The sequence below is a fragment of the Pinus tabuliformis genome, chromosome 7, assembly GCF_031772625.1.
Source record: "Pinus tabuliformis cultivar Carrire ecotype Pingquan chromosome 7, CPIR1, whole genome shotgun sequence".
NCBI classification, from domain to species: Eukaryota; Viridiplantae; Streptophyta; class Pinopsida; order Pinales; family Pinaceae; genus Pinus; species Pinus tabuliformis.
In genome coordinates this window covers 1,259,705,506-1,259,722,965 of record NC_142293.1, presented here as the reverse complement: position 1 = coordinate 1,259,722,965, position 17,460 = coordinate 1,259,705,506, and the positions used below count along the sequence as shown (strand labels likewise).

At 36.8% G+C, this 17,460-nt stretch overlaps 1 protein-coding gene across 1 annotated transcript; it reads right to left on the bottom strand.

Annotated features, from left to right (window-relative positions):
- Positions 1-6,460: 6,460 nt before the first annotated feature.
- Positions 6,461-8,129, bottom strand: LOC149251974 (uncharacterized). Its single transcript, XM_089454044.1, has 4 exons — positions 7,934-8,129; positions 7,537-7,740; positions 6,806-7,054; positions 6,461-6,556 (listed from the first exon to the last, which is right to left on the bottom strand). Exons 1-3 carry the CDS (start codon positions 8,127-8,129, stop codon positions 6,873-6,875), a joined length of 582 nt encoding a protein of 193 aa, XP_089310170.1. The 3' UTR covers positions 6,461-6,556; positions 6,806-6,872.
- Between the last annotated feature and the right edge of the window lie 9,331 nt (positions 8,130-17,460).

Here is a 17,460-nt window from a genome sequence, read left to right as displayed (position 1 = left end):
GGGATTAAAAGTTTGGCAAAGACCTAGATAAATCTTCCTTTCTCAAGGAAAATATGACATGAAGCTATCGGGGAGATTTGGAAGGACAAAATACAAATCCTTGGACACCCTGATGGAATTGAATTTCAAGAAATTATGCAGAGATGTTGCTTCACCTGACTTGGCAGATTCCTCTGAGTACCGATAATTGATTGGGGCATTGATGTTCCTTGAGAACATGTGTCTGATATATGTTTTGCAATGAACATTTTGAGTCAATTCATGACTGAGCCCCTTCATGCACATTGGGTCGTTGAAAAGCACATTTTGAAATATTGGCATAGGACAATCAATCTTGGTCTAAGATATACAACAAGCAATATACAATTGCATGGATGCATTGATGCTAACTAGGTTGGAAATGTTATTGATAAGAAGAGCACATATGGGTGTTGCTTTAGCTTAGGATCTACAATGATATCTTGGATGAGCAGGAAATAGAAGTCTGTAGCTTTAAGGACGATCGAGGTTGAGTACAATGTTGCTAGCATGGTTATCTACATGACAATTTTATTAAGGAATCTCTTTGGAAAGTTGTTTGAGCAGGTTCTAGATATGACAGTAATATGTTGTAACAACAAGAGTGGGATCTAATTGGCAGAGAATCCACTATATAGTTGGATATGAGATATCTTCATATATTGAGACATTGCTTAATCTTGTGGTTGCTACCTCTGTGAGAGTGAGAAAGGATGAAGAACGTATCCTTTTATGATATGTATTTATTCTAACATAATATTTGATTTGATGTATTGCATGAACAGGAAAGCAAAGGATTGTTTCTCTTGGTAATGCATAGTGAAGTGTGACTGAACTCTGTAGTGAATTGTTTGAGTCGATACTGGTTATCAGCACATTGATATGTTTATGATCTACAAAGAGAAACATGGATTGATGGATGAGACCCCCCTGAGTAAGGGTTCGAGCGGATCAAGGACACTAAGCTAGTTGTCCCCCCCTGTTTGAGCTCGCCGGGTGGGAAATTGAGCCAAAAAGCTCCCGGGGTCGAGGGAACTCTAGACAATAGGTGTATGTGATCCCTACTCTTGTAGTAGGTCGGGTATCTCCCCTATTGTCACCCATAGGGTGTGCGTGATCCTTGTATGTTTTGACAAGTTGGGTATCTCCCCTATCTTGGTCTAGCAGGGTATAGCCCAGTTGGCATCATACCCACAAGTTGGGTTTCTTGGGATTATCCCTCCCCATCTGGTCAATGGGTTCAGGAGGCTTGGGGCTGTGTGATCCTTACCTTTGGTAAGTCGGGTATCTCATCCAAGCTCAGAATGTGATGTAGGTGTTCTACCACATGACTCTTAAGGGTCATTGTTGGGAAGATCAACATGCAATAAGATGGTTGTGATCCTTACCTCGTATAGCAAGTGGTATCTTTCCCATTGATTGCACAATGGGATGATTATGATCCTTTCTTGGTAAGTGGTATCTCACCTATTGCTCGATGTAGGGTGGTAGTCCTATGCTCCCTTATATGAGATGAATTGGGGTGAGAGTGTCATATAAGACCTTGCCCATTGTCGCAGACATGAGGTGAGAGTGTCCCTGTTATGAAACCAGCTCAAGAAAAGATAGAAAAGAAAGATCAACGCCTTAGAATTCAGCCTCTTCGAGGGGGCAACCTCCTTTACATTACATAAATGAACAATTCTTGGATGATACAAATGACAAAACCTCCTTTCTATATATAGGAGTCTAAGGAGTCACAATATAATCCAGCCGACCTAACAATAATAATATAAAGCCACAAAAATAACAATAGAGGGATTCTAAGGGGCACAGAAATAACAATATGTGGGTAATAGGGGCACAACAATATAAATAAGGGGTATAACTACAATAGTAATGGGGTAATCACTAGTATTATAGGGACCCAACATGCCCCTCTCCTTCAAAAAAGTGTTGTCCTCAACGCTTGAGCAGTTCTGGATACTTCTGCATAAAATTCTCATCCTCCCATGTGGAATCTTCAGCGGATAAGTTCTTCCACTTGATAAGATACTCTGAAATTGATCGATTTCGTAGCTGTCGAGTTCTTGTTTCTGTGACTGCTTCGGGTTCCAATATAATTTTTCCTTCCTCGTCAAGTTCTGGCAATATTGTTTGAACTGGGAGCTTGCCCTATAACCTTCTTTAAACATGAAACATGGAAAACTGGGTGCAATCGAGAAGCTGCAGGAAGCTCCAATTTGTATGCCATAGTACCAATCTTTTCCAACACCTTGTACGGACCATAATACTTTGGTGATAATTTATTATCCTTCTTAGCTTGCTTCAGGGACATTTGCTTATATGGTTGTAGCCGTAGGAATACCCAATCACCTACATCAAAACTTCTTTCACTGCGATGTTGATCTGCCCGTTGTTTCATTCTATTTTGTGCCAACACGAGGTTATCCTTTAAGAGTTGGAGGACTTGTTGTTGATGTTCGATGTGATGTTCCACTGCCTGAACCTTAGAATTTTCTCTTAAATATGATGTGATTGATGGTGGTTGATACCCATAAAGTGCCATAAATGGGGTCATTTTTGTTGCTGTATGGAAGGAAGTGTTATACCACCATTCAGCCAGAGGCAACCATTTGACCCATTGTGTCTGTTTATCAGATACAAAGCAACGAAGATATCCTTCCAAACATTTGTTTACTATCTCAGTTTGCCCATCAGATTGAGGATGATAAGATGAGCTATGAGCTAACTGAGTACCAAGACAAGAAAATAATTCTGTCCAAAAATTTCCAGTGAAAATGGGATCTCTGTCACTTACAATAATCTTTGGGTTTCCATGTAGCTTTTGAACTGTTTCCATAAATGCAGTAGAAACTGTACTGGCTTTAAATGGATGTGATAATGCACAAAAGTGTGCATACTTGGTAAGTCTGTCAACTACCACCATGATGACACTCTTTCCCTCAGACTTGGGTAAACCTGTGATAAAATCCATTGAAACCTCCTCCCAACGTTGGCTTGGAATGGATAAAGGTTGTAATAGACCTGGTGTCTTAATTGTTTCAACTTTATTTTGTTGGCAAACCAAACATTCCGCCACAAACTTTTGAATATCTGATTTAAGGCCATCCCAAAAAATTCCTTCTTAACCCTGTGGTAAGTTTTTAAAAATCCTGAGTGCCCTCCTAAGGGAGAAGTGTGCAATTCCATAAGAATCTTTTGTTTTAGCTGGGAATTCTTACAGAGGTATAAGCGATCTTTGTACCATAACGAATCATTTTGCCAGCTAAATGTATCAGAAGTACTGGAATCTTGTTGTAGCTTTCGAATAAGTGCCCACACTTCTTCGTCATTCTTCCATTCCTCCTTTGCTTCGTTTATCCAATCTGGTTGGATAATAGAAATGGCACACAACAATGCTTCCACATCCTCATCCTTTCTTGAGAGTGCATCTGCCACCACATTTTGCTTCCCTTTTTTGTAGATGATTTCAAAGTCATAACCCAACATCTTTGTGACCCACTTTTGTTGCTCTTCAGAGGATAATCTTTGTTCTAAAAAGTATTTAAGGCTATCATGATCCGTTTTTACCTTGAAGTGTCTTCCCATTAGGTAGGGTCGCCATTTCTTAAGTGCATGGAGTATTGCCAACATTTCCTTCTCATAAATAGCTTTGCTTAAAAACTTTCCCTTGATTGGACGACTTTCAAAAGCAATGGGTCTTTCATCTTGCATTAGAACAACACCAATTCCATTTCCTGAAGCATCACATTCCACAATAAAGGTTTTTGTGAAGTCCGGTGTAGCTAAGACCGGTGCTTGGCACATTGCCTCTTTAAGATGTTTAAAGGCCTTTGTTGCTTCCGGAGTCCATGAAAATGAATCTTTCTTCAATAATGTTGTTAGAGGTGCTGCTATTCTCCCATAATTCTTAACAAACTTGCGATAATACCCTGTCAACCCAAGAAATCCTCGCAGATGCTTTATGGATGTGGGGATTTTCCATTCCTTAATGGCTTTAATTTTGCTAGGGTCTACCTTAACTCCTTCATGAGATACAATATGACCCAAATATTCCACCTCCTGGACTCCAAAGAAACATTTGGATCTTTTTGCATATAATTGTTTCTCCTCCAATAGTTGTAGCACCTTGTCAACATGTTCAACATGATCCTTCCAAGACTTGCTGTAGATTAGTATATCATCAAAAAATACTAACACAAATTTTCTAAGGAATGGTTTGAAAATTGAATTCATCAAACCTTGAAATGTTGAAGGTGCATTGGTAAGGCCAAAAGGCATGACCAAAAATTCATAATGACCCTCATGAGTTCTAAATGCCGTTTTCGGAATGTCTTCAATCTTCATTCTGATTTGATGATATCCCGAACGAAGATCCAACTTGGTGAAGTAAATTGATCCATGCAATTCATCCAGTAATTCATCAATGACAGGAATGGGGAACTTATCTTTAATAGTGAGCTTGTTGAGCTCCCTATAATCTGGACACATGCGCCATGATCCATCCTTCTTGTGCACCAATACTACTGGAGCTGAGAAAGAACTTTGACTCGGTTGAATTATACCAGCCTCTAGCATTTCTGCAACCATACGTTCAATTTCACTTTTTTGGACATATGGATATCTGTACGGCCTGATGTTTGGAGGAACACTTCCTGGAATCAGATGAATAGCATGATCATGATCACGCATAGGTGGGAGACCTTTGGGAGTCTCAAATACCTTGGAATGATTGTCCAAGACTTTTTGGAGATCTGGAGAAATAGATGATTCCAATGTGGAAACATCTAGCGAACATAATTGTGCAATTACACCTCTTTGCTCCTTTTTTAGAAGCTTTGTCATGCCATTAGAGCTGATTATCTTTCCTGGTTTCCCTGCAATACCCCTTAATTCAACTTCCTTTCCTTCCACAGAAAATTTCATGAAAAGTTCTTGAAAATTAAAAGCTATTGTACCCAAGGATTGTAGCCATTGGACTCCTAGTACAACATCAGCACCTCCCATTGGAATGGAAAGCATTGGGCTAGTCAATACATATTCTCCCATGGATAGCTTGATATTATGGCACTTTCCAGAACAATTTATTGTTCCTCCATTTGCAATCATCACTTGACACTCTGGTGCTGGATATAGGAAGCAATTCAATTCTTTTGCTACCCTACAATGAATAAAATTGTGGGTGCTTCCTGAATCAATCAACACTATTACCTTTTTCTTCTTGATTTGTCCTTCTATCTTGATGGTTTGAGGAGTGGTAATTCCCGCCAATGCATTACAAGATATGGTCGGATTTATTTGTTCTTCATCTAGGCTTTGTTCCTGGAATATATCCTCTTCTTTTGACCTTTCTTGCTCCTTTTCTTCTTCCTCTTCACAATCTATGTAGAATAATTTCTTCTCAGCACACTTATGACCTTTGGTGTATTTGCTATCACAATTGTAACAAAGCCCTTTTGCTCTTTTTTCTTCCAATTGTTGTGGTGTCAACCTTGTAGGTTGTGGAAGACTATGGGCAACAACACTTCCGTCTTTATAGTTGTGAATGGTATGCTTCCTAGTTGCCATAATTTTGCTTTCCATTTTTCTTGCTAACCTGAATGCCTTCTCTAATGAATCAGGTTCCCAAAGGCGCACATCATGTTGGATATTATCCTTTAAAGACCCTATGAACACATCAATCCTATGCTCCTCTGGAATATCTTTTACCCTTATGTTCAATTTTTGGAACTCCTCAATGTGCTCCATTATTGAACCCTTTTGTTTGAGACTTATCAATTGGCTAAAAAAAGTGTTGCTTTTTGTATCCTCATAATGTGCTATCAATTCTTCCGTAAAAATTGCCCAAGTGATAAATTGTTTACGAGAACAAAGCCATTGATACCATACAAACTGATTTGGTTCCAAATATAAAGTTGCCATACGTACCTTTTGTGTGTTTTGCACATTATTGAGATCGAAGAATTGCTCCATCTGTAATATCCATGTGGCGGGATCCTTGCCATCAAACTTCCTCATATCGATTTTTGGAACATGGTGAGTCTTTGATCCAACATTAGAGTCTATGGAATCATGATTAACATTTCTTTTGTTCTCATCATGAGTTTCCTTTAGTACTCTTTCACCCTTAGTGACTATTTCTTGTAGCAACTTATCCATCTTATCATCCATGCCATCAATTTTAGCGTCCATGCCATTCACCTTAGCTTCCATGCCATCCATCTTAGCTTCTACACCTTTCTTTAAACCATCCATCTTAGCTTCTACATCTTTCCTTAAACCATCCATTTTAGATTCTGTTGCTTTTTGTGCAAGTGACACTCGTTGCACTTGTTCTTGTAATTTTGATATATCATATAGCATTTCTTCTTCTTCTTCATGAGTCATGCTAGAGCTTTCAGGCTCCTTACTAGGTGTTTGCATTTTCTTTCCTCGGGGCATCGTATACTAAAAACCATGTATGTTCATGAGTACAGAACCCAAGCAAAGAAACAAGGTTTGGATGTCGGATTTTGCTCATTAGCTCCACTTCATTCTGCAACCAATGACAATACCAACAGATGAAATCAGCAAAGCTTCTTCTAAGTTATAAAATTATAGGGAGAATAAAAAAGCACAATGCAATATGTTAAATGCAGTGCATGACCAAATCCACGAAAGAAAAGACACTCAAAAGGGCAACTTTAGGGCACCCCCCCCCAGAAAATGCCTTCACTAATATCTTCTTAAGTTTGAAGAAGCAGCCAGCTTCCAAAATAATACCTGTAACGTTTTTATTTCCTACCTGAAATTCATGCTCAGCCTGTCTACTACCCTCATCTAGCTTCTTCACAGCAGCAAAGGAATCATCATCAAACATTGCCTTGTATACACACCCAAATCCACCCTCTCCAAGTATGTAAATTGCTGCTGAAGTTATTTGTAGCTGTTAGCAGCTTAGAATATTCAATTGCAGTTGCACATCCCTTTTTCTTAGAAACACGGGAGTTCAAACGACTCAGGAGAGGCATGAGTGGAATACCCCTATAGGCATCTGTGAAAATTCAAATTAAAGGCAACTTAGTGAGCTAACCCTAGATCAAAATAGTCGCAATGTAACTAATCGAACTCTCATGTAAACAGAGGTCATCCGCACCCATGGCTTTTTATAATTTGTTAGAATCCAAAATTTTGATTTTATCAGATGATTCAGATCATGAAATCAAGTCTGATGTTTATTATGTTAAACCCCCACGAAAATAATAGTTTGACAGAGGAGAAGAATTTCTATAGTCATGGAAACCATTCGAATGCACTGGCAGTAATGCATAATAGTTAATATGTATACATACATCCAAAAGATATCCACACAGATTCAACAGGGGAAGTCATCGAATCTCAGCCCTGAATCCAATCAAACAATATCTCCATAGGAAGCACCACTCTCTTGTGGCTGCCCTGTTGGTGTACACATCAAGGGAGGGTTTGGTTTCACACAGTGAAAGGGATAAAATATGAAATAGTGGTGATACCAACCTGAGGCGTCTGGATCTAAATTTCGCTTGAATGCATGAGGTTGAGGTGAAGAAGGAGCAGAGTTGTAAGTCTTTCTATACAACCAAGTACAAACTGAAGAAATCATGACACATCCAACAAACATTGGCAATATGATAATTGCCAATAGCAGTCCTTTGTTGATGTGATGAGATTCTTTGTCTATCTGCATTGGAGAACCTGTGTCTGAACACACAACCCATTTTGCAATCGTCAAAAGAACAAAGCATAATGACTTCTCAGAACTTGTAGAAAGATGCAAACAAGCAATTCAAATTGAGAGATTTCAATTTCTGAAGAAATCTTACACAGGCTGTATTTTTTAGCATAAATATACTCTTCAAAAATTTAATGAAAAGGCTGGCGTTGAAGCCCTTACCGGTTGAATTTTCTGGTTTAGTTGATGCATTTCTTTTTGCCAGGGGATCATCAAGTAGGGAAGCCGATGACAGTGCGAAATGCAAAGAAACTGGCGCAGAGGTAGGCACCAGTAAAGAACGTCCCTTTGCAGTCTCAACTTTGTTAAAAAGAGAGAGACTCAGAATCAAAATATGCAGTAAAACTGAATGCCCCATCTTGAAAATGAGTTCTACTTGAAAGTCAGTCAGGCTGTGGCAGAAAGCTTAGGAGATATTCAAAGAGGTAGATATCTGTGTCCCAAAGTTGGGACACATTTAGAGCACATGTCGAACATGAGTTTGGCACATGCCCTGAACTCGTCCTCACGAATCCATGTCTGACATGTGGAAATTGTGACATGTGACCCCCTAGGTGTGTGTCATCTAACTTAGAAGACTTGTAAGATACCAAACATGAACCGGACATGTGCCAAACTCGTCCTTACAAATCCATGTCCAACATGTGGGATTCATAACACATGACCCCCTAGGCATGTGTCCAATGAATTAGAAGACTTGTAGGATACCAAACACACATCATTTTGCACACGAGAGAAATTTTCATAATGAATCCTCACACGAACGCTCCAACTTTTAAGATGCAAGATAACTTTATAGTAGACAAAACATGACAAAAGGTTCATTTTCATGTCATGTGTCCAAGGTAAATGCATATTTTTATATGTAACCTCTTGCAAGACTAAAAAGAGATAGACATTGATTTTAACTTGTATCTGAACCAAAATTTAAAGCAGCAATGACTTTGGTTTTATTGAAAGGCATCCAATTTGACCCTGCTACAGGTATGTATCTATTGTGGTATGTTTATACAAAATAAAGACAACTGGAAAATTTTGATTCTTTATGATTGGTTTCAAACTCAACCACAAATATCATTCAGCATTTTACTAGACACATGTTTGTTCTCTAAAATAAAACTCAAATCTATTGTGTATCTATAATGATCATGCATTGTAATTTGTTGTACTGTGGCCCGTAGATACTTTCAACACTCCAGGTAATACATCATTGTAGGTGGACTAATATTTTAATCTCTACTACACTATATATCACTATATATATGCGAACAATGAGAGAAATTCAAAATTGGATCTAATTTCTTTATTAGAGACTTACCATCAAGCATGTATTCTGAAGCTACATATCCCAATGTCCCTACTAGATCAATATTTGTGTTACCAGCACATCCTGCACTTGTTACTGCAAGACCAAAATCTGAAAGTTGCATCCATAGCCAGTGGTTAGAGAGCGGTGACTACAATACCATCTACTTAGGAAATATTTCACTTCGGACCAAGTGTTTTAAAGAACATAAACCAAGATGGACAAATAAATCTATTTAGAAATTTCTCAAAGTATAATTCATGATAAGCAATAATAAATTAATACAAACAGCTGCACATGTCACGAAATTGATAGAAAAGAAAAACTGAAGTCCTACATGAAAATATTTTGACAAAAAATAACTGATGCTTAAAACAGTTCATAAAGTAAAAAAAAAATTCAGTAGGAAAGCAATGGAATTCCCATCTCACAAAATCTCCCATTGAATGCAATGCACATGCCATACATTTACAAAGGCTTTTGTCAATTACATTCTAGGAAACTTTCTTAATGCTTTACAAGAATCTTCCCAAATTAACTGATAAATATTACATAAGAAACATTCATTTTCAGGCAGATTTAACGGTATTACTATTTTTAACACTACAGTCAGTGTAAGTGGGAGATTGGAAAACCTTGCCCTCACCTTGGCGTTGAATCTTGCATCAAGAAGAATATTTGATGATTTGAAATCTCGGTGAATCACTGTAGGGTTGCAGTGCTCATGCAAGTGTTCTAGACCCTGCAAAAGAAAGAAAACCATGGTAAGCTTGAGCTCCCAGGTTGATAGAGGACCAAGTGAAAAAGTGATTTCAATTGGTAAAATCTAGTAGTAGGGAATCAACTTATCTGTGTTAGAACTACCTTGCTGAATCAAGGGCTATCAAAAAACATTAAGTATGGATAGCTTAGACATATAACCTTATAGATGGAATAATATATATATACCAAATGGGTCAAAAACGATGCTTTGAAATTCACAAAATTTGTTTTATCTTCCACCTTATATATGGAAATTTTCTTTTGACAATATTTTTTTCGATGATGTTTATACTTTGAGTTACATTCGAAGTCCTTTTAGGACCCAAGTTTAAAGAAAGATTATTACATTTGGTTCTCCACATGTATCATCAATTAAATTTAAAACAAGGACCACAAGTAGTGGGATCTTTACTTGGTTGTAAGTGTGTGCCATTAATTATTTGTAGTTCAAAGGCTTATCATTCCACATTTGGTAGAAATATAGTTCCGAGCAGCGTTAGATGATCACACATTGAGTAAAAGTTGATATAAGTGAATAGCGCATAGATGACTTTTCAATGGAGTTGTTGCGTAGGGAGATAAAACTGAATCTCTTAATCTCGCTTACACATTTTCCACTTCTTCCTTCATAGGCCTCGATCTTTATGTCGCGTCTCACAATAACCATTGTTTCCTTACACATGAGTTTGGCGTGGGAACTTCTGAATTGTGGATTCTACCATGTCCTCAAAGGATATTTGAAGGCATTTCAATGAGCACTAAAACTTTGATAGGAATTATTAGTTGTATAAATATATTTATCAACTTACCATAATTGTGTTTTAAAAAATATTTATGAACTCACCATAATTGTGTGTTCTTTTCGGTAAATATATCATTTCTCCGATGTACCATAAGGTAGTTGTAACACGTTATATATCGAAAGGAAAACAAAAAAAGAGTTTACATTTATCTTGAATCAAATTTTAATTAAACTATCAAAACAAACATAATGGTGAGGTGAATGTTCAAAGGGTGAAAAAATGTCATTGTCATTATATTTTGATTACATAAACCATGGATCCTCGATTAATGGAGTGCTGTATAATAAATAAGATAAATGGGGAAACCCCAGTCCTAGTTCCCTGCTAACCATTTGATCGTGCCAATACCCATGCCTAGCCATTTGATAGGGCCAGCGTCCCTTCCTAAGAACTGACATGGAATCAAACAAGTCATTTATTACATCAGTTGCACCTCTATCGCAGGTTAGAATATTATAAAGTGAAATTATAGCCTCGAATGTGCCAATATGGAAGCCACCACATTACATGTGCATGACCATAAAAAAAACGGAGCTCACCTGTATGCATGGATTACACTTTGCATGTCCACGACAGCCAAGGAAATTGAAACGTGAAATATGTCATTGGATATTATCCCGGCCAGCTCCAAGTGTGCAATCTGAAATTGACCATCCAAATATGTCCTTACATATTCCGTCAGCCAACTCCAACTGTGTAATCCATGGTGATGGAACTTTAGTTAAGGAACATTGTATTCCTAGCAAGAAAATTTACATAGTAGTATATGTTTGGGTTGTCAAACCTTAATAGAGGAAGGTTTACAGTAACATTGCGATGGCTTAAACGATGACTGCTTTCACATAATGGCATAAACGATGATTTCTTTCACAACGAGTACAGACTACATAAAATGTTGTGAGGTACTATGCTACTAGGCCTACCTCTTCAACTTGGAATATGTTTATCAAACTTGGGCTCTCTCATTTTTCATGTAGCTTGGAATATGTTTATCAAACTTGGGCTCTCTCATTTTTCATGTAGCAGGTTCTTTCTATAACAAGTTATAGAACAAGTTAGATAGGATTTGGAATTATTCCATCGTAATGAATCGACCCACCTGTGAAAGATAGGCTAGAGTGCATGCAGCTGAGGAGGAGTGATTTACTTTCACTTGATCACTGTAGCAACGAACTATACTGATATTATGTTCTTGCATCTGATTGTGCCTGCCCCACCAGCAGAGGAAGATACAGGTGCAACTCTAGCTTCCCTGATAGGGGGCAAAGCGAATCGCTAAGCGAGTACCATCCTTTCCTCTCCCCAAGAGGAACAATTGATGTCAATGAGTATTTTTCACTATGGGGCTCTGTCTTTCTTATACCATGGGAAGTTAAAAAACAAGGTGTCAGGCTTTGCGGCCTAGGTCTCACTAGCCCTGAACCTAAACGTGAACATAATTTTGTTCTTATGTTGCAGCACTGAGGTTTTACTAGCTTGGCCTAATGCCTGAACTTGAGTTGAAAGGGTTTGTACTTGGATGAGCTAAAAGGGTTGGTACTTTCAAAGATAAAACGGTTGGTACTTACCTAAGGTTTTGGATTCAAAACCTTTGACAATAAATCTGCGGACCTAGTTCATTGAAATGAAAGAATACCTGAAATCTTCTATTATTTTGAAAATTATTGACTTTCATCATGCGTTGTCCCAGTGTTGTTGTTCTTTCTTTTATCATGGCCTTTGAGGGGCACTGAAGTCTTTGGATAAAATGCATGTCCGGTACTCTTGTAGGTCATATCTTGGTCGAATGTCCATTATCATATGCGATGGAGATGTATCCAACCAAGATCTACAAGGAAATGTTCATAGATGCATTTACTTCTCGAAATAACCAAAGCTTCCTTAGCTCTTCCCATCTAAAGGTGCAAAGCATACTTTTCTTTCTTTTAAACCTAATACTTGTATTTACTAAAAAGGATCCACGCAATTATTATGCAAATCACTTGGTTCTGGTCAATTGAATTGTTTTACAGTATGAATTGTTTTTGGTGTGTGCAGACTTTCCCCAGACTCATGGAAAATGGAGTCGTAGTACTAGATATGAGAGCAGATACAGAGCTACCCACACCTACTTCACTGGTTCTTGACCATGTTAAGTCCTATATATACAACGAGAGCCATGCAGAGGTATTTATGACTTGAATTTCTGTATATTGGATTCCAACACAAGGTTGCGTGATGTTAAATTTATGTGTGAAAATATAGTGGGATGCGACCATGGTGCCCTTCGAGGAATAGTTTCATGGATTTTCTTTCCCTATTCCATGATTTCTACAGAGGAATAATATGTTTCCACCCCGCTCTGCCCTATTTTACTTGTTACCACAGGATGTCAACCTTGCATGATTTGTTGTAACTCCAACGCCATTTCCAGTGTCGGTGGAGCTCCTGAATCTGTCTGAGGAGAGCGATGGAAGTATCAAATGATTTTATGTCATGTTAATGAAAGAAAAAATGTTCCCTCTTTTAGCTTCCTTCCTTTGAGCACAGGTCTTCTACAAGTAATATATAGGAAGGAGACTTGTCTTTCTTCCATGTAGCTTCTGGGTAACGCCTCGACACAAGAGACCCACATCTAGTTAGCAAGATTAGTAAGAAAACTAGGCCGCCCAATCTACCAAGCAAGGAACCCGATGATATAATCACATAAAGATAGTATTGATGCTTCATTCTTACCAGCGTAAATACAACACTAGCTACCTGGGAGACATCTCTCATAAGACTCAAATCCAAGACCATTCATTGCTCAACTTCTAGAAAAATAGAAAATCAGGGTAACAAATAAAAAAACATTTAATAAGGGAGTTGTTTACAATGCGACTTTTTGGAGATTCCAGTGACGGAATCCCGCGGAAGAAATTGAGGTTAAATCTTGATTTGTTGCAGTTAAAATGGTTTTTTAACTGCATATTTAGATTCAGCACCCTGAAAAACCCCTAAGACACTTTGATTGTGCAGAAACTAGCTATCAAACTTGCCATTCCAATAAATTGCTGCCGGATTTTGACCGGAAACAGAAAGACTTCCAAAAAATCACATTATAAACAACTGCATTATTAAATATTAACCACTACCTCAATGTATTGAACTTGGAGAAAAACAACCGTTAGAAATGCAGAAAGCAAGCAGGTGAAATTGTATTTGGTTTTTTGAAACGCACCTGGAATTGAGCTAACGTTTGTGAACGTCAACAATAGCATTCCTTGTTTCTATCCCCTGTACCTTCTTTTGTTTGCTTCTGTCTTCTTTACCGGTGGGTATCTTAGCCCATCTCAGTAATGCACTCTCAGTAATACACAAAAAAAAAATAGCAAAATAGCTACAAGCAGAGAACTATAAATAAGTAACATGTCCAATAATAGGTACTACACACGGACTCTCGTAAAATAGCATGTGTCATCGATGGCATCTAGCATTAGGGCTAAAAAAAAACTTTGGATGTAAATAAGTTGTCGCTACATACAAAAACTTCGGATATAAATAAGTGGTCACCACGTACAACATTCTTGAACTTTGGATAAATATAACTTAGTTACAATATTTCGCATTGTGATGAGCGAAGCCTGCAATAAGAGGTCGATTTCCTTCCACCAATAAACTTTCGTTAAAATTTGGATGAATAAAGATCGGCACTATAAAACTTTGGTTAAACAGTGATAAAGCTAGAAAACAAACAGTCAACGACTCAGTTAATTTAGCATCAACGATCTACCCATCCTTGTAGTCATGTGGAAGACAATGACTAATAAGGGGAGGGGATTAAATTTGGTTTAAGGGAAAACACATTTAAATAATGATGGTATTGCAAAATTAAATCTTGCTAGTAATTATATTGAGTTAAAATTTAAATTTTTAAGTGTTTTTGGAAATATAAAATGTATATTTTTGGTGGAAGAGATGTTGTAATGTCCTGTCATTTGGACTCAATAAAATAACATAAAATAAAATTAAATAAAAAAATTAATGTAAGTAACTTAAACATTTTAATTTAAAAGCATTCATGTGGAATATTTCCTATTTAAAGGTGGAAATTAAACCAACGTAGACCCATGTTATTTCCAAATCTATCAAGCTCTGAGAGGGATCAAATCTCTTTTCACTATAAAAGAAATTTGTATCTCAAGAGATTTGATCCCTTTGGGTGCTTGGTAGATCCGAAGTTAGGATGTATTTAGGATGGTTTTACAAATTTTAGTTGGCCTGAGAGGTGCTCTGGAGCCAAGTATAGAAGAAATTTTGTAATGTATTGTCTTGTAAGTATTTTGACTAGGTCAAATTACATAAAATTAAATTAAATTAAAAAATAAAATAAAATAAATAATTAAACATTATGGGACTCTATTTTAACAACACATGGTTTTTCTCATGGTATTCTTAACTTACGGTTTTTCCCATGATATTCTTTGGCAACACGGGATATGCTTATTCCCAAGAAGACTATACAAGCAACATAAACTCAAATACCATTTTTTCATTGAAGGCGCAAACCCATGAGATTACATACCTCTTCCATCAAAAGTGACATATATATTTCAAAATCATGGTGACAAACCAGCAAAAGAAGTCATGAGGATGAAGAAGGCTTTACTTTTAAATAGTGTGAACAAAAATTGATAGTGGTTCAAATAAATGGAGATAATTTTAAAACTTTAATTATTTATTTATATTTAAAGAGTTCATGCAATCTTAAATAAATGGAGATATTTTTCATGTTCTTATACATGATTAGTCAAAATTTGAAAAAAATGGAGATATGTGTTTCTAATTGATTTTTTTTAGCCTTTTTAGTTTCTACCATATTTTGAAGAAGTGGAAACATATTGTGTTGAGGTTTTACATAGTTTCCCTAATTAAGAAGTGGAGTTGTGGAATTATCTCTAGGAGCCATTTTATGGTTTTATTTTAGTTACTTTAGCGATTTTGTTTAGGATGAATTCAAATGTTTTATTTTTAGTCAAATTTAAATTTATAATAGTTTACAAACTTAGCAATTTTTGTAATTGAAGTTGTATTTTTAAATGTAAAGATAAATGTAATATATTGAAAACAAAAAACAAAAACAAAACAAAACAAAAAACTTTAAAAATTTAACCATCTAAATTTACTCCCTTTATTTTCATGTGAATTTTTTTTTTAATATTGTCTAAAGTAATTGAGTTGTTCTTCTCACAAGAACTATTTTTTATTATTTTATTATTTCAAATGAATATCAATTAATAATATGTTTTTATATAAAGAAACAAATCAATGATTTAAGCTTATTAAAAATTTTAAATTATATTAAAGAAAATTAAATTAAGCAATCTCAATCTTAATTTTGGATTTACCAAGCACTAAAAGGGATCAAATCTCTTTTCACTGTAAAAGAGGTTTGCACCTCAACTCTTTTCACTGTAAAGGAGGTTTGCACCTCAACATATTTGCTCGGTTGGTAGATCAGTAATTAAGATGGATCTAAGGTGGTAGTCAAATTGTAAGTTGAGGTAGATTTTTTAACCAAACTTAATGTGTTTGGGGAAAATTATTCCTCAAAAATATATTTACAAAAAAATTCAAAAAATAAATATAATTAAATATTAATTTCAAAATAAATTTAAACAAATAATTATTTAATTAAAAGATATTTTATATTAAAATATATGAAAAAAATAAGTGAAACACTTATCACTTTACAAAAGTAACAAAGAACTTACTTCTTTATTCCATATAACATTAAACTAGGCTAGACCCATCTTAATTCCTAATTTATCAAGTTCCTCAATGGATCAAATGCGTCAAGGTGTAAACCTCTTTTCTCTTTTTTGAGTGTAAAATTTAAGGGATTTGATGCATCTTAACTCTTGATAGATCCAAAGTTAAAGTGTACTAGTTAGAATGCAAATTGAAATTTATGTTAAAAGTAGTTAATATTTCCTTCTCATAAAATTAAATTAAAATAAAGTATATATAAAGTATTTTAATGATGAAATTATTTATTATGGTTTACAAATGTAGTATTGATAAAAAATGATATTGAAGCTAGTTTAATAACAAAATTTTCTTATAATTTTAATTTATAAAAAGTAATATTGTAACATACATATTAATAACGTAAAACCCCAAGCTCCCGAGCTCTGCATCCTGAGAAGCCCGCAACCTACGGGAGCCGAGACTGCGTGCGCAGCCACTCCCCTCACGCCCTGAGACTGCGTAGGTGCCCCCGGGTAGATCTGCCTGGAACCTGCGTGGGTCCTCGCGGAGGTTTCTTTCTGCGCCTGCGGGGATCCGCCGAGAGACCTTCTCCAGGCCGCGGCCGCCCTGGCTAGTGTTTTTTCTCCATGGAGGAGCCCTCTCCTCCTCCTCCTTCTACAACGGAAGCCTTCAAAGCCCTCCTAGCCTCTCTGCCCAAGAAGAAATGCTCGGAAGCCGTGAAATTTGTAAAAAGGTTGGAAGATATCCCGGAGATCGCCCTCCCGCCGGAAGGGCCGATCCAAGTAGCTCTCTCCCTGGCAGATCGGGCACTGGTAGGGCAGTTTATAGGACTCTAGCCTTCCCCGAAGACAACCGAAAATTTGGTTGCTAGAAACTGGGCACCTCTGATCCAAAACAAGGTAACCTCTTACTTCCTCGAGAGAGGCTACTTCTTGTTTGAATTCTCTGCAAAAGAAGACAAAGATCTAATTTTCAGGAATGGCCCCTACTTCATGGGCCCTCAAGGGTTGTACTTAAATAAATGGACTCTGGAATTCGATCCGGCGGTGGACGTGCCAACAGCAGTTCCGGTTTGGGTAAGGCTTCCC

Coding starts and splice junctions, on each gene's coding strand:
- LOC149251974 (XM_089454044.1), bottom strand. CDS start 8,129: ATGGGGCATTCAGTTTTACTGCATATTTTGATTCTGAGTCTCTCTCTT. Junction 7,741..7,933: donor TAAACCAGAAAATTCAACCG/GTAAGGGCTTCA, acceptor TTGTGTGTTCAG/ACACAGGTTCTCCAATGCAG. Junction 7,055..7,536: donor TTTAGATCCAGACGCCTCAG/GTTGGTATCACC, acceptor GAATTTTCACAG/ATGCCTATAGGGGTATTCCA.